The sequence below is a fragment of the Crotalus tigris genome, unplaced genomic scaffold (genome assembly GCF_016545835.1).
Source record: "Crotalus tigris isolate CLP2741 ecotype Arizona unplaced genomic scaffold, ASM1654583v1 scf7180000018504.2861643, whole genome shotgun sequence".
Classification (NCBI taxonomy): Eukaryota; Metazoa; Chordata; class Lepidosauria; order Squamata; family Viperidae; genus Crotalus; species Crotalus tigris.
Window position 1 is genome coordinate 1,411,647 of NW_024097043.1, and position 23,082 is coordinate 1,434,728.

The following is a 23,082-nucleotide window of genomic DNA, read 5'->3' on the forward strand; positions in this document are numbered from 1 at the left end:
TTACTCCCCCAGAAGATTATTCTCAATATGAGAAAATATAGATACATCTGTCTAAGAATGTCTCCTTTCTGGGAATATTCTTTAAAACAGCGGTTCTCAACCTATGGGTCGCAACCCCATTTGGGGTCGATCGACCTCTTTTGTGGGGTCGCCAAACGCGGCGATCCGCCATTTTGTTCCCTCCGGGGGCGCGCTGCGCCTCCGGGGGGGCGGTGCCGCGCACGCGCGCCGCGCGTGGGGGCGGCGGCGCGCCTCCTGGGGGCGCCACCGCGCATGCGCGCCGCGCATGGGGGCGCCGCCGCACCTCCGGGGGCGGTGCCACGCATGCACACCGCGCGGGGGGGCCCCCGCCCCCATGCGCGGCCGTGCCGCGCATGCGCATAACGTTTGTGTGACGGGGGTCGCCATCACACAAACATTGAGAACCGCTGCTTTAAAATGATACCCTCCTTCCCCAAACCTTTCTTTCTTTCTGCCTGTCCTGGGATTGAAGTGAGCCATTACATTCCAAAAGATCCTGTGTATGTACCTGTCTGGCTGTCTAAGCATATCCAACTCTCCAACTTTCATTTCAAAATTGCTGTCTGAGCACGAAAAGCTCCGGGCACTGACAACAATCCCACAACTTAAGCTCAAAGTACAAACAGTCATATGTCTGACTCTTTATAAAGTAACATAGAAAGTACCTTCACTTTCGGTGTTCTATTTTTATACTGAATTTTGATCTGAAGTAAAACCTCATCCCATTTGCCACTCAGATTTCCCAATTATTTTCATTTATTTTAAATTAGCTGTCCTTACTTCCATGAGGTTTAAAACCTAGCCATTTAAAAACTTTTAAAGTCAACACACTATACACTGTCAGTCTTTTTGTTCTTTTAAAGTTGTAGTTTTGACCAATATCAATTATTATACTTAATCTTATTCACTATGTCTTTATGTCAAATATATAGAAAAAAGGCCAGTATTCACACAAATCTACATAACTGTGCTTTTTTATTTAAAATTATATGAAAATTTCTGAATCAGTCCAAATGACAAAATAAGCCTCAACAACATTAAACTATTAACTCACGTAAAGAGGCCCAGGGCAAAACATAGCTCTTTAAGATTTATTTTCCTTTCTAATTCATATCACCATCCCAAAGATGTAATTGATAATTTTTTTCATTTTGTTAGATTCAAAAATACATAGTGGTAACAATTTTTGAAGATCTAAAAGTATGTTGGGGCTCCACTAAAGAGTTGATGCTTCAGGATGCATGGAAAATTTCCCTCTTCATAACATTCCCCAAATCCCACACGTCTCACCTCTACAGATAGTATCTTTCCCAGGGCAAATAACAAAGGATGCATGTTGAGATCAGGATCCTTGCGAAAGCAGTTAGGCTTTGCATGATGCTGGAAGTGCCAGTGATTCCACCAGCTGGCTGGTGCTCCCTGCAAAACAATGCAAATACAAGAGGCCTCTTTAGATATTTATTTTCTGACCAGGCAGAGCAAAATCTGAGTGCAAGGGGCCTAATTGTTCTTGAGCCCCAATGCCATGCCATGGCTAAGAGCCCATTTTCATGAAACTCACCTTCAAATGTCCAATCACAAATTTGTGAATCCAGTGGTTCCATTTAGACTTGCCAAAGACAGAAAGATGTCCAAAATCATGCTGCAGCCAACCGGCTTGGGCCTGGAAAACATTTCCATAGCTAGCATGACCACAACGCCATGAGTGCACATAATGCTTTACAATGTGACCTGTGAAGTCTTTGCTCTCAGAAGATTATGCAGAGTGATGGTTGATGGGAGGGGGAGGGGGAGGGGGGAGGGGGGAGGGGAGAAGGAGAAGAGATCTGAGTACTGTACTACAATAAACAAGTTTAACAGTCAGATGGACTTAGATCTGAGGAGGCAAACCAATAGTTTCATGAGAAAGTGAACTCCAAAGAGACATCTGAAGGGGAAAAAATATTACTAGCATACTTGGAAGGAGCTTTCTTTGCATAGCTGAGTATAGGATAATGGGCACAATTGTCCAAAATGGGAAACCAAGGGTGATCAGATGAAAAGAGCTATGATTACCATACTGGTTTATCTAGAGAGAAAAGCTGAATTAGAAAGTAAGGGTAATGCAAACAGATACCTCTCCTCAGAGAGGTCTAAATTATCACAGATCTTTAGTATGTTGAAACTTCAAGCCCTGCTCTGCTTAATCTGATCGACCGATTACCTGGACAGTCCCAAGTAGCAAAGCGGTGATGAGGAATGGCACCAAGGATGTTCCAAAGTACCATATATTGAGCCAGGCTGATACATCTAGCAGCAAGATGTGAAGAAGGGACAGGAGGAAGAAGAGATGATTGGAATTCAGTAGTCCCATCTTTTCAACAGTGGCGCGGAGCTCACGGAAGTCCTCCACAAGTTCTTTCTATGAAAAAACACAGTATTATAGTTCCTTTGTTCTGAAGGCAACTTTTTATTTAGAAGTGGACAACCTGACACCTTGGGCCGTGGGCACCTCTAAAGACCACAATAGTCTGAAGCCTTTAAAGTCTCCCCAAAAATATGACCAAAATATAACAATAAAAAAGTTATACAAAGGGGAAAATATTCAATATACATTTGGCACAGAATAATATAGAATAATAGAATAATAACTTTATTGTCACTTTGAATGTACACTAATCGGCATACATTAAAATGAAATTTCATCGCATACAACCCTCAAAGGATCAGCACCTCCGATATACACTACATAAATATGACAAAAATAAATAAATACAGAATTATGCATATACCCACATATATTATATGACACAGAGAAACAACAGTCTCGTTCAGATTAAGTATACATGTGCATGGCGAGAAAAACGAACCTTGTGAGTTTACCAGACGGATGGCATAGGGAACAAAACTATTACAGAATCAGGTAGTCCTGCTAGAAATACTTTGAAACCTCCTCCCAGAGGGGAGCAACAGAAACAGACTGTAAAGTGGGTGTGTGGGGTCTCTAACAATGCTTTGAGCTTTAAGCACATAGTGTTTAGAAGCAGCATCCTGAATACCAGGAAGCAAGCTTCTTATGAGGTACATAATTGAATCAACTTTTATGTTAACAAAATTAAAGGCAAATGTGGCTTTTGTCCTGATGCTACTCAATATACCTTAGAGTGATGCCATCTCTATTCTAGTTTCATGACAAAAACTTTGAAAAAAAAATCCCTGTAATGCAGAGTATGTGGCTTTGTGCTATGTTCAACTACTTATCCTTTTTAGAAAGCCCATTCCCATTGAGATATCATTCCAAGTTAAAAAAAATTTGCTCTGAAAGTTGGCACATGAATATATGAGACATTTCACATCACATTTCATATTTCTCCCTCCAAACATCTCCTAGTTGTCCCCATTTTGAGACTCTGATTGATCATTTTTGTTACTGTTCTGGTATTATCCAGTCTTCTCTCACCTGTAAACTACCTCTTAACATTTCCCAGTTCTCCTTACAGTGTGTTTCTGAATTTCCCATTTTGGGCAGGCCACCAAAGGAAGGTATCTTTGGCCTTATTCCCAATTTTTTACTGCAGATTCCTCATAACATCAGCAAAGAGCTCTTTCTCAAGGCAGTTCTCAGAAAAACTTACATTTTTGTTGGGTTCAAAACTGGGCTGATCTGCTGCAAGCTCCCCAATGAATAAAGGCTTCAAATATGTCCTCACTAGATTCTTATCCAAATGGAATGCCGTGAAAGGATCCTGCAAAGCCAAAACAGAACAAGGCAAAAATTATAGGGCTGTGCACACAAATGATCAATAAAACAAGCTTCATTTTTTGTTTCAGAAGACCTTTGTTTTTTATTAAAGAAATCTATAAGCCTGGGAAAAAATGGAGTTGAAGGAATCCATTCAATTCTTAAAGCTGGAAAAGATTTTGTTTTCTATTGTTAATAATGTTGAATAAACATGGATGCGGTGGTTAAAGGTTTCCATTTTATTAACTTCATTTTAGAAGCATGCTAACTTTTTGCTATATTAAATTGGCACCGTCTCCAAATAATTCACATGGCTGTCCAAATAGTTTTTCCTATAACCTTCACCTAAGTCCAAGTTTTAAAATTACCAAAAACACCACAAAGAGTCTGGTTTTCCCTTCCTGCTTTGCCTCACCTAGTTTAAATTCTGCCTTGGTCTAATCATTTTAGGCATCTGATGAAGTCAGCTGCAGCTAACAAAAACTTACGCCTTTTAAGAAAATGTATTTAGTCGGTAAATCTTTCTCACTTGTTATTTCAATCTTTTTTTTTTTCAAAATTATTTTTTCACCAAGTGTCCTTACTGCACTCAGCTTATGTGTAGCGGCAGAGAGGTTGTTAGTCCTTAGACGAATCTCTAGCCAGCACATTGGTTCCAATGGCTTCTTCTTTTGATTTGAAAGCCTTTGCATTCGTTTTGGCAATTCCTGAAAGGAATCTGAATGGAAACCAAGACAATTAAATGCCTAAGTTACACTGTTTGCTTCTGGCCACTAGATGCTGCTATAGAAACCTGTATTCCTGGAATACTATGTTTGTTTAAAGTGTCTATTCTCAAATAAAAGAATTTCAGACTGATGAAACAGCTAAATCACAATTCATCTAGTGCGTTAGTTTTATCACAAGGGTCATGAATCAATAACATTTCATTATTTTTTATGTAAATGCAAATATAGACATAAATACATATGTGCATACATGCATACATACATAGGGGATTGTTATCTTATGTCAAGGTTGTTAGCCATCCAGTGACTTTGGGAATGAGTAAAAAAACAAATGTATCTTCCTGTGACTATTAGCTTATTGACGACAGGAAACTTTAGTTATCAAGAATATCTTCTGAATATCACTTTCTTTTTGGCTACTGTGTTCATAGCGCCTCCATCACTATCAAACTTTCTATACTTGGAATAAATTATCTCCTCCATCATCTCCTGGGTAAATCTTTCTACAAGTGAATGATAGACATGAAATGAAAGGAGAGCTATACAAAAAATATCCTATCCTTTATGAAATGGTGTTGAGTCCATGAATACATGAGCCAGATTAAATTTCTTTAAATGCTTGAGATTTTCATTGTTGCACTTGTACGTAGCTCATACTCTCTCTAAATTGCCAACATCCTAATGTACCAAAAGAGCAGATTTCTCCAGCTATGTACCAAAACCCAGAAAGGCCAGCTCAGGGCATGCTGACCTACTGTTGTAAATAGTGGGTAATATTAGTCCTTTAACTGGTGTGGCATCAAGAAAGGGCTTTAATTCTATTGTTGATAAAGCAGCCTCCAGCTGAGCTCCAGAATCTCATCAGAGGAAGAAACATCAAACCTTCCTTGGTAAAACTTATCTAAAGGGAGTGAGAGTGAGAGAGTGAGAAGACTGAGATTTCCTGGTCAGTTTTTTTAACTGCAAATGGGAAAGTGGGTGGGTCACAGTCAGAGCTGAAGACGGTGGTACCATAAGTTTCAACCAATCATCACAATGGTGGATGTAAAACCTGGCAATAATGTCTGAAAGGGAGAGGAAGGGGGCAATGATGGGCAGATCATTTGCACGGCATCTTTTTAGAATCACAGTGCTTTGTGTGTCAGCAAGACACAAATGAAGGTCTGATTCTATGCATTGTTTCTTTTAGAAATAAGTGTGCTTGCTTTTCTTAGCATGCCAGTGAAAAAAGTCTTATTTTAGAAAAACTGGAATTATTCCGATATTTGCTTTCTTTAAATGAGCAGCTTTGTTTCAGTTTATACAAAAAGCATTATGCTCCAGTTACATTAAGACTAAAATGCCTAGATTGTCTTAGATTATTAAGATACTTTGTGCACCTCTGAAAAACATGGTCCTGGAAGCCTGCATAGGCTTAGCTTTTGCTATGTTTGTGATGAACCAGGCCAATGAAGTTTTTCTTAGAAATACAGAGACATGTTTTGCCCTAATATTTCTCAGAAACTCTGAGTGGTTGAAAGATTGTTGCAATGCAAATTCACAAGGCCTGGGTTTTGACAATAGATTTACTGTATGCCCCAAAACATCTGAGTACCTCCAAGAATCCAATGAAACATTAAACATTAAATGTAGAAATGATTCACCTCAGTTAGTAGGATCAAGGAAAACCATAGATAGAGGCTTAAATTAAATTTGGGCTAAAGATACTAAGTGAAGAGAAGACTTAATTTAGATATAAACCGGAGCTCAGCAGTGACTTTGACTGCCAAAGCCAAAGCAGTGGACAAGCCAAGGAAAGGAACTGAGTGAGGAGAAGGGGTGTGCCCGCCTGCGTGTTTGTGTGTGTGTTTGTGTAGAGTCACTATTTTCAACTTGCAATATTACAAAGAAAAAAAAGATTGACGTGAATAAAATGTGGTGAAAGACAAGCGCTGTTTGTGTGTGTGTGTGTGTGTGTGTGTATGCACATATGATATGTTAATCATATTCTTTGCCTCATTACGCGCCTTAAGCCGCGACGCCAATAACCGTCTGCTCTCAGTTCATGACGAGCGAGGCTCTTCTCTCTTTTTCCATCCCTACTTCAAGCGAAACGTTGAAAACCGCACGACACCGAGAGGCGCGCATCCCGCTGGCAAGGCTCAGGGGAAGCGCCAGGATCAGCGCCCCTTTCCGCCTGATCGGCGCTCCTCCAAGGCTGGGAGAGCTCAGGGGAAGCGCCAGGATCAGCTCCCCTTTCTGCGTGATTGGCGCTTCTTCCGGCGCTGATCCTGGTGCTTCTCCTGAGCCCCGAAGAAGCACCAATATCCTGGAAAGCGGCATTGATCCCGGTGCATCTGCTGAGCCCTGAAGAAGCGCCTATCACCTGGAAAGCAACATTGATCCGGGCCAGCGCACCCACACACACACACAAACATGCGCGAGCAGTTACAGCTGAAGGCGTTTCAGCCTTCAACTATGGCTCCCAGTCCTCTGGTGCCTCATTGGCTCAGGCCGTCAGTCAGAATCTACATCCCGTGATTGGCTGGCTCCCTCAATGCATCCCTCCCTTGCAGAAAGGGTTTGGCTCTTCATGCCGGCTTGTCCCCTCGCGAGGCTCCTGATACTGTAGGCCCTGCTAGCCGGGAAGGCGCACCGGAGTCCCGGCTGCCGGTAAGGTGATTGACCCATTCCTCTCCCATTGCCCACTCTGCCCGGCTCGAGCCTGGCTGGAGCAGCCTTGGTGCTTCCAAAGGTGGCCACTTCAAAGTCACATGGGCAGCCCTTGGCTGCTCCCCTCCCCTCCGTGCCTCCAAATCAATCCCCAAATCGAGAGGGAGGAAGGGAAGGAGGAAGAGAGGGAGGGAGAAAGAGAGAGAAAGAGGGAAAAAGAGAGGCAGAAAGAAATAGAGAGGGAGAGAGATAGAGGCTTAAATTAAATTTGGGCTAAAGATACTAAGTGAAGAGAAGACTTAATTTAGATATAAACCGGAGCTCAGCAGTGACTTTGACTGCCAAAGCCAAAGCAGTGGACAAGCCAAGGAAAGGAAGTGAGGAGAGGGAGAGTCACTATTTTCAACTTGCAATATTACAAAGAAAAAAAAGATTGACGTGAATAAAATGTGGTGGAAGACAAGCGCTGTTTGTGTGTGTGTGTGTGTGTATGCGCGCGCGCAGTGTTAATCATATTTTTGCCTCATTACGCGCCTTGAGCCGCGACGCCAATAACCGTCTGCTCTCAGTTCATGACGAGCAAGGCTCTTCTCTCTTTTTCCATCCCTACTTCAAGCGAAACGTTGAAAACCGCACGACACCGAGAGGCGCGCATCCCGCTGGCAAGGCTCAGGGGAAGCGCCAGGATCAGCGCCCCTTTCCGCCTGATCGGCGCTCCTCCAAGGCTGGGAGAGCTCAGGGGAAGCGCCAGGATCAGCTCCCCTTTCTGCGTGATTGGCGCTTCTTCCGGTGCTGATCCTGGTGCTTCTCCTGAGCCCCGAAGAAGCACCAATATCCTGGAAAGCGGCATTGATCCCGGTGCATCTGCTGAGCCCTGAAGAAGCGCCTATCACCTGGAAAGCAACATTGATCCGGGCCAGCGCACCCACACACGCACAAACACAAACATGCACGAGCAGTTACAGCTGAAGGCGTTTCAGCCTTCAACTATGGCTCCCAGTCCTCTGGTGCCTCATTGGCTCAGGCCGTCAGTCAGAATCTACATCCTGTGATTGGCTGGCTCCCTCAATGCATCCCTCCCTTGCAGAAAGGGTTTGGCTCTTCATGCCGGCTTTCCCCCTCGCGGGGCTCCTGATACTGTAGGCCCTGCTAGCTGGGAAGGCGCACCAGAGTCCCGGCTGCCGGTAAGGTGATTGACCCATTCCTCTCCCATTGCCCACTCTGCCCGGCTCGAGCCTGGCTGGAGCAGCCTTGGTGCTTCCAAAGGTGGCCACTTCAAAGTCACATGGGCAGCCCTCGGCTGCTCCCCTCCCCTCCGTGCCTCCAAATCAATCCCCAAATCGAGAGGGAGGAAGGGAAGGAGGAAGAGAGGGAGGGAGAAAGAGAAAGAAAAAGGGAAAAAGAGAGGCAGAAAGAAATAGAGAGGGAGAGAGAAAGGGAGAGAGGGAGGGAAAGACAAAGAGGGAGAAAGAAAGAGAGGGAGAGAGAGAGAAATACAGAGAGGGAGAAAGAAAGAGGGAAAGAAAGAGAGGGAGAGAGAAAGAGAGAGAGGGAGAAAGAGGGAGAGAGAAAGAGAGAGAGGGAGAGAGAGAAAGAAGGAGAGAGGGAGAAAGAGAAAGGGAGAAAGGGAGAGAGAAAGAGAGGGAGAGAGAAAAAGAAAGGGAGATAGAGAAAGAAAGGAGAGAGGTAGAGAGAAAGAGAGGGAGAGAGAAAGGGAGGGAAAGAGGGAGAGAGATAGAAAGGGAGAGAGGGAGAGAGCAAGAGAGAGAGGGAGCAAGAGAGAGAGGGAGAGAGGAATAGAAGGGGAGAGAAAGGGAGAGAGAAAGAGAGAGGGAGAGAAAGAAAGGGAGACAGAGAGGGAGAGAGAAAGAGGGAGATTAAATTAGTAACATGGTTGTTAAGTGAATCTGGTTTCCCAACTAACTTTGCTTGTCAGAAGGTTGCAAAAGGTGATCACATGATCCTGGAACAATGTGACCATCATAAATATGAATCAGTTGTCAAGCATCGAAATGTAAATCACGTGACCCTGGGGATGTTGCACCGGTCATAAGTATGAAAAATGGTCATAAGTCACTTTTTTCAGTGCCGTTGTAACTTTGAACAATCACTAAGCAAACTATTTTAAGTCAAGGACTATCTGTACTTTATCACTTTTTCCCATTTTGGGGGGGGGTCAAGTTTTTAACACCTTGCTAGGTGACTGGTGGTACTCGAATGTTGTCATATTCTAAAAGTGGTACAATCGGTGAAAAGGTTGAAAAGCCCTGATCTAAATAATATTATCAATAGGAGTGAATCCACTGTTTTTCCAACAAGATTGGAAATACTTTTATTTTTAATGTGATGTGTAATAAATTCTAATCCAGGAACTCTCAGTTTCATTATTTAATTTTCTTTCCATCTTACTGCTTATCTTCAAACCCAGTTTGTTTTTGTGATTAATCACTATGCTTCAATTATGTTCAATTTGTAACAATGAAAATACATCCTGCATATCAGATATTTACATTACGATTCATAACAGTAGCAAAATTACAGTTATGAAGTAGCAACAAAAATAATTTTATGGCTGGGGGTCACCACAACATGAGGAACTGTATTAAAGGGTCGCGGCATTAGGAAGGTTGAGAACCACTGCTCTAGAACCATGAATGGGGGGGGAAAACATACAAGTCCTTTCAGGACCTTTACTGGGTTGGTCAGTGTCTACTCAGCCATTTGTGTGGTTGCAGAAAATTATTTACTGTACCTCTGATCCAGGGATTGAGTTTTTGCTTTTGGCATTAGGAAGTAAATTTCTATGTTCCACTCATACACAGTCTTCTTTGTCCTTGCCCTTCTCATCTTGCTTTTGATCATAAACACTCTACAGTGGAGGGAATATTCTAGCAATGATTTTCTTGGATTAGAGCCTATGGGAGTGCAAATATAGTATTGTACAAGCTTTCCTCTAATCTAGGAAAACTCATGCCACGTTAAAAAGTTTCCCTTACATGAACCCTTAAACAAGTTCTTTCCCTATAACTTTGCAATTCTAGAACATCTCCAGTCTATTACCTTTCTTTGGATCACTGCTCACCTCAGAACTCCACCCTTAAACCATTGTTGTTCTGAACATGTGCAGAATGCTTTCTTTCATCACACAGGAGATGCTGTCAGCTGCTCTGCACCTTGTTGCCAGAGGAGAGGCTTACTGTGACTCCTTCTCTAATTTTGATCCAAATAACAAGCAGATCATAAAACTCTGCTAAGAGAACAGGACAGCTCTGCATACAAAAGACTTCAGCCTAGCTGGGTGGAACCTTCCAACATTAATTCAAGGAAGGTGCAGTCCACAGTGCTCTTCCTGGGGACACCTATGCAACAGGGAGATTGTTTATAAGGATGCATAATGTAGATTATGATACCTAGAAGCTCGTTTTTTTTAGCTTCCGATACTCTGCTCTGCAGGTTCCAAAACATCTTGTCCCTGAAACATCTCTCCATCCATGCCTCCAACCGAGCTCTTTGCAAGCACTCTCCCAGCCTCCACCATCAAACCAGAGGATGTTCACAAAGGATCTCTGCCACCCCGCCTCTCTCGTTCCTTCCTAAGTCCCCGAGGGATCTCCTCCAGACAGTCGTCCGTCCTTCTCTCTCTCTCTCTCTCTCTCTCTCTCTTTTCTCCCTCTCACTCTCTCTCTCTCTCTCTCTCTCTCTCTCTCTCTCTCTCTCTCTCTCTCTCTCTCTCACCGTGGCGTCTTGTCCAGCATAATGGCTGATCACGCGGGAGCCCCCCGGATGCCTTTTGTGGAACTGGCTGATGTCGTAGACCTTCCTGTCAATCACCAGCCATCGCTCCGGCGTCTGGCTCGAGTAAGTCTTGATCTCATCCCAGCTGAAGAACCGCGGAGAGGAAGGAGAGCCCGGCTGCGAGGGATCCATCCTAGCAACATCCGCCTCAAGGAACCGAGAGCAGCTCTCTCTTGCAGCCAGTCGTCCGTGCGGATTGAGCGCCGTCACCTACCGAACGATCAGCCTCGGTCGGCCTCCAAGCCCGCCCCTCCGAGACCCGATTGGACGGCCGCTTTCTCGGCCTTCGGTCAGAAAAGGCCGCCGGATTTTGCCCCTGGAAGGGATCCCCGGTGGTAGCCGGGTACCTGCGCTCTGGGATGGGGGCTGGTTTGATGGAACTACGCGGCGCCTTTTGTTTTCCCTGCCGCAGCGCTTCATTTCTCGTGAGAGTACGGTAATATCTTCGTGCTCCTTTAAAAAGAGTCGACTGCTGGGCATCTCCCCACATTCTCAACGCCTTTTTAGGAAGTGCCTTGCCTTCCATTTGACGCCTTTGTTTAGGACAGTGTTTCTCAACCTTGACAATTTTAAGGCTGTGGAATTCTGGGAGTTGAAGTCCACATGCCTTAAAATTGTCAAGGTTGAGAAACACTGGTTTAGGAGGAAGAAAGTTGGCACGCTCTTCCGGATTTAAGGCATTTTCTCCATCTGGTGCCTTCCCATCTGATGGATGACCCTTCCCATAATTCCCCACCAGACAAAATCGTTGTCTGGTGGGGAATTCTTCCTGTCTTTCCCAAATCCTCACCTCTACACCCGAATGTCAATGCTGTATATAGAGCACCTGTGAGGACACTGCAAGACAACTAATTAGCTCCCACCCCCACCCCACTAAACCTGGGCATGGAAGGCAAGGCACTTCCAAGAGAGAATTAATGTGTATCATTAATGCAGAGATTGTATGAGTATGTGATCATACCTGTGGGCTTCCCTTTCATTTTAGAGTATATGTGTATTGGCAGCAATAGGAATGTCCAACAATGGGATTATGATACCTGAGGCAATCCTACTCTTAAAACCATACATGTTGAAGTAAATCACACTGAAATCTACTCAAAATTTCCTCATAAATCCCTGGGCCTCTGTGGAAATGTTTCATTGGAATTATGCAGTGTGTGAAACAAAGAGATCCTGATTTCTTGTTATTGTCTGGCAGTTGATCTGAATGGAATCTTTTGTGGTGATGTTCATACAGTAACAACACATGGCATTTGTTTTCCTCAGAGGGATCTCTATTGGTGTCTTCATAGTTTTCCAGTTAAAAAAAAAAGATCTTTGAAATAAATACCACTCACCAATTCACAAGATGATGTCATACCTACAAAGATTTGAGGAGGAAAGTCCATTGCCACCTGGTATTCTTTCCTGTGCAGTGACAATGAAATTGGTTCAAAGTAGAGAGTGTGGTTTCCACTTATTAAAAAGGCTTGGTTTTTTTCCCCTTCAATTATGAACACCACAGACATACACACCCATCGTGTTGTTTATTTCTGAGTAAACAAAAGTAAGTACATAAAGCACAGAAAAGAGAACATAATAATCAGGTGAGAAGAAATATTTGAACGGATGGCTGGAACAAGAAATTGCAAGTCTGCATTTACTCCAAGGCAGTCAAAGACCACTTGAGACTAATTAAGAAAGCCTGGATGCAGAAAACAAAATCAAGATTCAAACTGGCTTTGGGATTTGGGATAAAGGAGTGGCAGGGCCTGGGGGTGGAGTCAAAAGAGGAATCAAACTAGAGCAGGGGTCCTCAAACTTGGCCACTTTAAGACTTGTGGACTTCAACTCCCAGAATTCCCCAACCAGCATGGCTGGCTGGGGAATTCTGGGAGTTGAAGTCCACAAGTCTTAAAATGGCCAAGTTTGAGGACCCCTGAACTAGAGTCTCTAAGTTCATGCATAGACATGAGCAACAAATCAGTTTCATTGGAACTTAATGTATGACTCTATTCTTTTGCACCTGACATTACAATTTAAATTAGTAATCCAGATCCACTTTTAAAATATAGAAAAAAAAAACTTACCAAGATGACGGACAGCTCAAAGATCACATGAAAGCCATCGGGAAGATAGCTTTGGAAAAAGAAGAGGAGTTAAAGAAGAACATACCAATGATACAGTGAATGACGCACAGTACATTTTGAACGGATGAATTTATGCGAAGGTTGTTTGGAGCAACACCATGCCAAACAGTTGTTACAGTGCAAGCATTATGAACTATTTTGACTCTCTGCCAAGATTTAAACACCCCAGAGAAAGGGCAAAAATCCCATATCTTTATAAGGAACACGAATTTCCACACTAACACCTGGAAATGGAGGGCATTTTGCCTATGCAAAATGTAGGTGAAGTGCTGTCAAAATAAAAAAAGGCAGGGATTTATTTCTGCCCTACCTGAGGATACAGCAAGAACCACGGTATGTAAGTTTTACACCAGGGGTAGTCAACCTTGGCTCTTTTATGACTCGTGGACTTCAACTCCCAGAATTCCTGAGCCAGCTGTGCTGGCTCAGGAATTCTGGGAATTGAAGTCCACGAGTCATAAAAGAGCCAAGGTTGACTACCCCTGTTTTACACAGAGAGATTCAAATTCAAAACAAAAACAAAAAAGGGATAAATTCCTAACTGGGAGAATTACAGGTAGTGCTTGACTTACAACAGTTCATTTAGTGACCGTTCAAAATTACAGTGGTACAAAAAAAAGGGACTTACAACCATTTTACACCCTTACAACTCCTGCAGCATTCCCATGGTCACATGATCAAAATTTGGATGCTTGGCAACTGGTTCATATTTATGACGGTCGCAGTGTCCCGAGGTCATGTGATCCCCTTTTGCAAGCTTCCAACCAGCAAAGTCAATGGAAAAGCCAGATTCACTTAACAACCGTGTCACTAACTTAACATCTGCAATGATTCACTTAAGAGCTGCGGCAAGAAAAGTCGTAAAATGGGTCAAAACTCACTTAAACGTCTCACTTAGCAACAGACATTTTGGGCTCAATTGTGGTCCTAAGTTGAGGACTACTGTATTAGGGACAGTCTGCCTCCTGGAGTTGTGGAGGCTCAGTCATTGGATGTTTTCAAACAAAGGCTGGTCAGCTATTGATCTAGGACAGACATGTCAAACTTGCTAGCCTGCAGGCCGGATGTGTCATGCCGAAACCACGCCCACCCCATTGCTGGCAATGGGGGAAAAGTCGTGATACATTGCGTGACATCACGTGATGTCATGAGTTTGACATTCCTGGTCTAGGACAATCTGAGAATTCCTTCCATGAGAAAGAGGTTGAACTAGAAGACCTCTAAGATTCCTTCCAACCCAATGATTCTTTGTTTCTATATGATCCTATCTCTTTAAATTGAAGCCTGATTTCTATTTAAATTTCATTTTAGATTTCTGGAAAGATTATTGCACCAAGCAAGGCAGGACAGCCTTTCTCTCACATTTTTCATCCACCTTGTATCTAAAAAGATATAAGAACACCAGCCTCCACAGGAGAATTTCTATAATAATCGCTTCTTTGAGCTAATTTCTAAAGGGACTCCTCTTCCGATAAATAGAAAACTGGCAGGTTAAAAAATGCAGAAGAACTAGCACCAGGGAAAATGACTGTGTTGTATTGCCTTGTTTCTGTCTGAAAGGGACAAGAGCTGATGAGGAATAGAGGCATGAAATGAGCCAGAGATCTGGTTGAACACTTGCCTCTTTGGTGGGATTATTCTTCAACCATATTTAACTGGTTATGCAATATATAAAATTGTTCAATGTCCTTAACCCTTTTCGGGGGGTCTAGTAGAGTGACCTAGGAGAGCCAGTTTGGTATAGTGGTTAAGGCACCAAGCTAAAAACCTAGAAGACCATGAATTCTAGTCCTGCCTCAGGCAGAAGGCCAGCTAAATAACCTTGTGCCAGTCATTTACTCAGCCCTAGGAAGAAGACAAGGGCAAACCACATCCAAATACTGCAGGGACCAGTCCAGACAGCCACCAGGAATCAACAGTTACTCAAAGAAGGAAGAGGAGGAGCAGGTCTTCCATTTGCCAGGTGCTTCTTTTAATTTTGGAATTGTTAAAGAGAAGTCAATGAGTTACTCTGTATTTTTTGAAAAGACTTTTTCTGTTCTTTGCGAAGACCCCCTAATTTTTTAATGAAATTCACACCATTTTTGACAATTTTAAGTCTTCCAAATAAAGGAAATGATATCTTAAATTATATAGGGAACTCTGAATTTCGGCAAGAGGCTTGAGCTGCAGAGGATTCTCTCTATATTTTAACCTCACAGCATCTATTTTATTCCTCCTTCATCTTTTCTTTCTTTTCAGTTTTTGGGCCACACTTTTTCCTCCCTTTTCCTATTTGTAATTCTCCTCTTATTTCTCCCACCCACCAACCTCTCACATTCAATCTCTCTCCTCTCCAGGACACAGAGCACTTGTTTAATCAGGGCAACTCTAGTCTGAGCTGATTTCTCAAACTGTCGCTACAATGCGTAACCTTTTGCCTAATTGGCCATTGGCACCATGCTTAAAAGAAAATAGGGTGAATTAATTGGTATTCCCTTCGGTGGCCAAAGTTGAATACCTCACAAAAAGATGTTGTTTGGGATGCAACCGAAGCTGAAACTCAACTAAATAAGATGAACTGGTCTTCTGCATAGCAACGACCATAGCCTAAGGATACCTTTAAGCAATGGGAAGCCTGAGAGGTACACAGAGTTCTGGAGTATCTGCACTTGGTAAAGCACATTGTATGCTTTATGGCTAAATTCAACGTTATCCCGGCATTCAAACTAGATATTATTTTCAAGTTGGATATCATCCTCCTAAATCAGAGTAAGGGTAAAAGGGTAAACGACTTGCCTTTCCATCATGAATTATTGCTTGAATCTCTGACTGCCAAACTCAGATTAGTTTTTTCCAACCCCCACGAGTGTTGAAACTATAACTGCCAGCTATTCCCAGCTAGGATGGCCAACTCAGGGAGCTGTGGTCCTTAATGGAAAGGCAGTAGGTTGGAGAAAGCTTTTCAGATGTTTATTTTGAAGTGGAAGACTAGCTGAGCTCAGCCAGACAGGTGGGGGTGGGTATCATTTGTTATATGTGATCTAGCTCTTTAAGAGAGAAGTTTAAGAGAGAAGTGATGCAATGTTTTTTTTTTTTTCTTCCTGGGGGAATGTCCCTTTTTCCACATTTCTATTAGCCCCCACTAAGTATTTGAAAGCAAGCAAAGAGGAGCCTGTGTTTATAATTTACAAAAGAGAAACAAAACACAGAGATACAGGAAATAGCTGAGCATGACCTTGAAGAACAATGATATTTGTGTAGTATTTTACTAAAGCCAGGGATCTCTCTCTTTCTGACACCTGTGCATAGAATTAAAGCTGATTATGGACAAGTATATTTCCTACAGGTGCTTGTATATTTCAATGGGAAACAATTATTGTATTATATTGGGAAAAATAAATGGAATATTTATGAGCAGGAAAGGGTGAATCAGTTTCTTTGGCATCCTTTTTTTCTGCAGTCATAACAGATACATTTCAGAAGAAACAAAGAATAAATTGTTAAAGCATTGAGCTGACGAAGTAATCCAACGGTAGGTTGAAGTCCACCCTCCACTGTGAAAAATCACTGAATGGCTTTGGGCTAATCACTTTCTTTCAGCTCAATCTGCCATACAATATAATAATTGTGGGGAGAAAATGGAGATTGTCTCATATGAGCCATTCTGAGTTGTTGGAGGAAGCTTTATATGATCCAGTCATCTATTCAGGCTGTGGGCTCTCTAGAATTACAACTTCCAGACATGCATCTACCATGAGTGAAAGCAAGAGATTCTGGGACTTAAGAGTTCAGCAAAAGCTGAAGGGCTGCTGATTCCCCCCCCTCCCCCCCACATACACCAGTCTTGCACACAAGCTGAAGCTCAGTCTAGCAAAAGACTCACTCATGATTATACAAACTTTTGTTCTGATAGCCATTGTGACTACTGATGTTCAGGGATGGGTCTCAGTTGGCAACTGTCCTGTTCTACTTGCCAAATACCAGAAGAAACCAGATGTACAGAGATTGCAGCAGCTGTTTGCCTCCACCTTTGGTAGTTGATATGCAGCTCAAAGGTCATGAGATGTCTGCACAACAAGAATAAAAATCCTGGCCAAGGAATATCCAATTTTTTTTAGCACATCTATATTTGCTGTTCTGGGACCTGCCTGTCTCTGTGTGTCTGTCTGTCTGTCTGTCTATTATCTCAAATTATATATCAAAAAGCTAATTATATAAACAAGCTAATTACTGTAAAGTTTGAGTCAGTTAAGAGCTAAAAGGATAGTAGATGGGGTGGATGAAAGCATATTAGAAGATGTCTGCATCACAGCACCTTAAAGCAGCATACATGAATAGCTGATGACTTCACCATCTTCTATCTTTGGGAAATGTTGGTTACCTCACATCCACCCCACCCCACAGTCCCATCTTCATTTCTCCCTTATCAAAAAATGGAATGATCCTTTCCTCCCAAGATTCAGATGATGGAATCTTAGATAAGAAACTGATGTCATTGATGATGCCTTGTTTTTAGATGAAGAAATGTGATGGTCGTGGCTCTTTTGCATAAAAAAAAAAAGAATCATCCTGTGATATTTGGGTAGCTGGCTCATGTGCAAAATACAACGAGTTAAGAATTGAAAAAATGTCACTAGAGACACTGCTGTTACTCCTTTGCATCGTTTGGATAACAACAAAATGAAAATCTCTACCATTAAAGCCTGCTGACTAATAATTTGCGTTCATATGATCCGACAACATTTTGTAATCAAATCCTACTTATAGTCTCTGATGCTCCTTCACAGACAAGGAAGGCGACCGGGTGGGATTTTTGAGTAAACTGGCATTTTGGGGGAGTATTGGGCCCATCAAAAATCCGATGGAGCTACGAAGCTCTCCTGGCAGCGAAAGCTGACGTAATTGGCTCCTCTGGCATCCGCTTAAGCCAGTGTTTCTCAACCTTGACAATTTTAAGGCATGTGGACTTCAACTCCCAGAATTCCACAGCCAGCATTGCTGGCTGTGGAATTCTGGGAGTTGAAGTCCACATGACTTAAAATTGTCAAGGTTGAGAAACACTGGTTAAGCATTCCGAGGGGATCGCTAAGTAATCTTAGAAACGAAATGAAATTGTCATTTCCTTTTCATTGCATTGCATTTCATGGAAAACGAGAGGGCAGCAAAACGAGAGAATCAGCTAGAGGGGGTGGGGGGGGGGGAAAGCATCCTTTAAAAGCCAGCCGCCTTAAATTTAAAGCGGTTTCCTCTTATACCCGCCTGGGTTGTAAAAAATAACGGGAGAACCAAAACGGCAGAACTTCGGAGACACGTCACATCTCTACTCCTGCCGAAAAGAGCCTGGCGGCAGCCTCCACACAACATCTGTTGAGAGGCAGGTCGGCCAATGCCGGCTCGCGTCGCCCCATCTGGCTTCGTCTTCAAATGTAAGCCGAAATCGGCCGGCCTTCACCTTCGAAAGATGGTCGCCAGCCAATGGCAGACCATCCTTTTGCCGGGGGAGAGCGGGGATTGGCGCACGGGCTCTGCTGATCCACTCTGGAAAGCTCCTTGATGCTTTCTGGAGCGGGGATGGAGAGGCGGAGGTGGCCCCGGCTGGCGTGGGGATTATAGGCGAAGGAAAATCCTCCGCGGCAGCCTAGGGGGCACTCCGAGCTGGCGGCGGAGCCGGAGAATCTCACACGCTCGGGTGGCAGGCGGGGGGGGGGGAGAGAGAGACAAAGAGGGAGGAGGGCCAAGCCAAGGCGCAGAATTACGTCGGGTGGGGAGGGGGAGGCTAAAGCAGCCCTTTCTCCTTCGGCCAGGCGGCTCCCCGCAGGATCCAGAGAAAGACGGGCGAGACGGACAAAGAGAGCGAATCGCCCATGGGGAAAGGCGGGGAGCAAGGCGAAGAATGCGGCGGCGGCGGCGGCGGCGAACGGGAGGCGCCCATCCCTTCGTACACCTGGGAAGAGATCCAGAAGCATAACCTGAGCACGGACAAGTGGTTGGTGATCGAGCGAAAGGTGTACAACATCACCCAGTGGGCCAAAAGGCACCCGGGGGGGATCCGCGTGATCAGTCACTACGCCGGCGAAGATGCCACGGTAAGGGCTCCAGGCGGCGGCGGCGGCGGCATCTTGCCGGGAGCAAATGGCTGCTGCTGCTGCTGCTGCTGCTGCTGCTCCCATCCCCCGCCGGGGCTCCCCCTCTTTCTCTCACCTGCCGCTCTTAGAAACGCAGCCGCGGGGCTGGGAAATCCGTCGCTCCGGCTGGCGCGCGGGAGACATGACGGATGGGGCTGCCCCAGACTGCGGGGGAAGCTGCCTTTAGGCTTTGCTCTGTCGCGCGGGGTTGCCCGCCGCCCCGGCGCTTTTCTCCCTGGAGTCCAGTAGGGCTGAGGGACAAAAGCGAGCGCTTTGTAAACGACGGCCGGGAGAAAACCGTGGCCGCCCGGCTCCCGCATCTCTCGCCCGCTCCCTTTGCTGCAGCCAAGTGGTACCGTAGTCCCCGGGTGACGCGAGGTCAGCACTAGAGTCGGCTGCCTATTCTGAGGCGGGCAGTAGTTCCGGACTGGCTTGTTGCCTTGGATACCCTGGAGCATCACCATCACCCCAAAAGCCCCCTCCGCCCGCGGCTCCTTGCAATAATAGTCACAGAGTTCTTTTCTTATGAAGCCCAGCCTAATTTAGCAAACCCAGGGCATCTCTGCGAACCGGATGGGTTTCTAAAGCCACAAGAGCACAGCCTCACCCGGCTTAAGAATGGCTCCAGGCTCAAATGGAACCTGTGCTTTGTAGGCCAAAGCCTGGAGAACAACAGCAGAGGTGCCCCCCCCCCACCCACTAGGGCAGTGGTTCTCAACCTTTTTAATGCCGCGATCCCCAACCGGTCGTAAGTCGAGGACTACTCAACCGGTCGTAAGTCGAGGACTACTCAACTGGTACAGCACCGTTTGCAGAATGGGACTTTTGGTGGGCTCAGCAGGGCAGAGACAGCCTGGACAGTTCCTATTGGCTTTTGAAAGCCAATAGAATTAGACTCTATTCAAGAGAGTCTATTCTATTGGCTTTCAAAAGACAATAAAATAAAAGGGAGTAGCACAGCTAAGGAAAAGGGGGAAAAATGGCAGGCTGCGTTGTTTGGCGACCCCCGTGAAATGGTCTTTCGACCCCAAATGGGGTCCCGACCCACAGGTTGAGAACCACTGCGCTAGGGTGATCCACCTAAACTCAATTTTTTGCTGAGCTCCTATGACATTCCTAGAGGGGCCACCATTAATAGCAATAGCACTTAGACTTATATACCGCTTCATAGTGCTTGACAACCCCTCTCTAGGTAGTTTACAGAGTCAGCATTATTGCCCCCAACCTCATTTGACCCACCTCAGAAGGATGGAAGGCTGAGTCAACCTTTGAGCCAGTCAGGATCGAACCCCTGGCTTGTGCGCAGAGTTAGCCTGCAGTACTGCATTCTAACCACTGCACCACCACCGATTTTAACCAGGAGGAAAGGTAGAAGGGCTCCTGGCTGACATAGTGGCCAAATGTGAGGTGGTAAGGACTGGAGGACAAGATCTCACCTATGCTCAGAATCCATGTTTTAAATCATCTCCCGAAGCTAAATCCTGAGGATGTCTGAGAGAGGAACACCAATTGCTAGCATTCAGTAGTCCTGGACGTGAAAGGCATTGCTGTTCCTCAGTTCCAAAATAAATATATTTGAGCTGACTTATTTACAGTAGTCCTTGACTTACAGCAGTTCATTTAGTGACCGTTCAAAGTTATAACAGCACTGAAAAAAGTAACTTATGGCCGTTTTTCACACTTACGACCATTGCAGCATTCCCAGGGTCATGGTGATCAGAATTTGGCCACTTGGCAACTGATTCACATTTACGACTGTTGCAGTGTCCTGGAATGACATGATCATCTTTTGCAACCTTTTTACAGGCAAAATCAACAGGGAAGCCAGTTTCACTTAACAACCATGATACTAACTTAACAACTGCACTTAACAACTGTGGCAAGAAAGGTCGTAAAATACAGCAATATTCACTTAACAAACGTTTCGCTTAGCAACAGAAATACTGGGCTCAATTGTGGTTGTAGGTCGAGGTCTTCCAGCATTTAAGAGGGGCACTCTAGACCAGGCATGTCAAACTGCCGGCCCATGGGCCGGATGCGTCATGCCAAAACCACGCCCACCCCATTGCTGGCAATGTGGAAAAAGTCCCAATATGTCGCGCAACGTCATATGACGTCACGAGCTTGACATGCCTGCTCTAGACAATGATCCTGTTCGTTTGTGTCATCCTTATTTTTTATGGTTTACCGCAAAGCCTGAGTAGCCAGAATATGTTTGTAGCTTGGTGGGTGGATTCATGCATTCATTTTACCTTTCCCCCCTCCCTCTCCCTCTCCCCCTCATACTCCATATAAAAGGAGACCATCTCATTCCCAATCAGGTCCTTTTAAGTTTTTCCTTTACTTTCTCAATAAAGGAACACATGTCTGAACATGCTAAAGAAATAAGAAAAGGTCTGTTTAGAACTGTGCTGTCAGCATTGGGATTTAGATTTGCCCACCATAAAGATTTTGGGGAATGTTGTGTTGTTCCAGAAATCCATATCTTTTCAAAACAGCTGAACCTTCAAAAGCTAAAATGTTGGTGAGGAGGAGGAACGATTTCAGAAGATGGAATCTAGTTCTTGTCAATTATTTTTTTTTCTACAGAGTCTGCAATGGTGTCATATTAAATTGATTGGTCCAGATGACCCACCAATCTGCAACTGTAGTTGTCAAGTTGTTTATAAACTTTATACTACAGTTTATCATCGTTCCACTTGTCTATGGTGTTGGTCCTATGAAACACATGGAGATCGGTTCTATTGTCTCTGTTGTTTCAAGTTACAGTGAAGGCTCTCTAAGGCAACATTTTTAAAAATTTGAAACACTGTGAACTAAAAGGTCTGAGCTATGGAATTCTGTAGAACAAAAAGAGTTTTAAAAAAATATATGATCATTACTTTCTATGGGATTCTAATTTGAGATGGAGAAGGAAGCAATTTTTAATCACAATATGTCCCTAATAGACAAACCTTTGGGATCTTGTCAGGATAAGAGTTTTAAAAAATATTTTGCCCTTTAGAAGCCATAAGAGTTAATGACCAATGATGCAGTGATGTTACTGGATGAGCACAGGCTAACAACTTAGGCCTGGGGAGGGGAGTTGTATGCTGAAGGGGAATCCAATAGTTCTTTGGATTTTTGTTTTTTTTTAAATGATAAGGGTAGAAATAGCTCCTCTTCTCTTGCAGAATGATATTGCATCAATTTCCTTATATTTGCAGGAAAAAAGCAAAACATGAATGATAGAGAACCAGTCTTTTGGATATGTGATGGAGTCCACAAAATGTAGACTTTTTAAGGCCAATGGCTCCCCTCATAAAATATGGGGCACTTGCTAATCCTATTTTCCCAATGATTTAGCAATCTCAAAGAGGCAGTTTTAAACTGCTTCTTGTCCTCTTTTTAAAGCAAACTCTACCCTTATTGATACATTAAAATCTTCCTGCTCCTCTACTACACGAATCCTGGAACCTAAGAATCATGCTATGTTTACATTTGCTAGAAGGAGATAAAAATAACTTTTAACCCAGATTGAATCATTGGTTAAGAAAAGTAAAATGGGCATTGGCCTTTCTGCCTTCTAATCTTTTTCAGATGAAATTTTAATAACTTCACCATATTTATTCATAAGCATAGTCATTCATAAATGACCCCACTAATGCAATACTGTGAGGATTTATTTTCTTTTTTTAATCAACTAAGTGTGCTCAGAATTTCAGGCTAAAAGTTGCTTCCAATTGACAATGAGAAGGGAAAGATTCTTTCTCATTCTTGCAATCCTGTCTCCAGTGTGACCATTTAGAGTTCATTAGGAATTGGGATGGGGGTTCCCAGAAGAGGATGACTGAAAATTGCCACCTTCTCCCTTCAGTTGGAAGATGCATTCTATCAAGGGATTGAATATTAATTAAAGCAGCCAATGGTACGCACACTTCTGCAACAAT

The 23,082-nt window shown here is 43.9% G+C and overlaps 2 protein-coding genes across 4 annotated transcripts in view; one reads left to right on the forward strand and one right to left on the reverse strand.

Annotated features, from left to right (window-relative positions):
• Positions 1-11,463, reverse strand: part of LOC120312449 (acyl-CoA (8-3)-desaturase-like) — a 26,836-nt gene extending 15,373 nt beyond the window's left edge. The window contains exons 1-5 of the mRNA XM_039353177.1: positions 10,858-11,463; positions 3,636-3,746; positions 2,225-2,422; positions 1,583-1,684; positions 1,312-1,440 (exon numbers count right to left, since the gene is read on the reverse strand). Of these exons, the coding sequence (XP_039209111.1) occupies positions 1,312-1,440; positions 1,583-1,684; positions 2,225-2,422; positions 3,636-3,746; positions 10,858-11,049 (732 nt within the window). The 5' untranslated portion in view covers positions 11,050-11,463. The remainder of the gene's footprint in view (positions 1-1,311; positions 1,441-1,582; positions 1,685-2,224; positions 2,423-3,635; positions 3,747-10,857) is intronic.
• A 7,264-nt stretch (positions 11,464-18,727) lies between these two features.
• Positions 18,728-23,082, forward strand: part of LOC120312451 (acyl-CoA 6-desaturase-like) — a 39,742-nt gene continuing 35,387 nt past the window's right edge. For 2 of the 3 annotated variants that reach the window (XM_039353179.1, XM_039353181.1), the window contains exon 1: positions 18,728-19,114. In XM_039353179.1, the coding sequence (XP_039209113.1) occupies positions 18,893-19,114 (222 nt within the window). In that variant the 5' untranslated portion in view covers positions 18,728-18,892. The remainder of the gene's footprint in view (positions 19,115-23,082) is intronic. The other variant, XM_039353180.1, reaches the window with a different exon arrangement.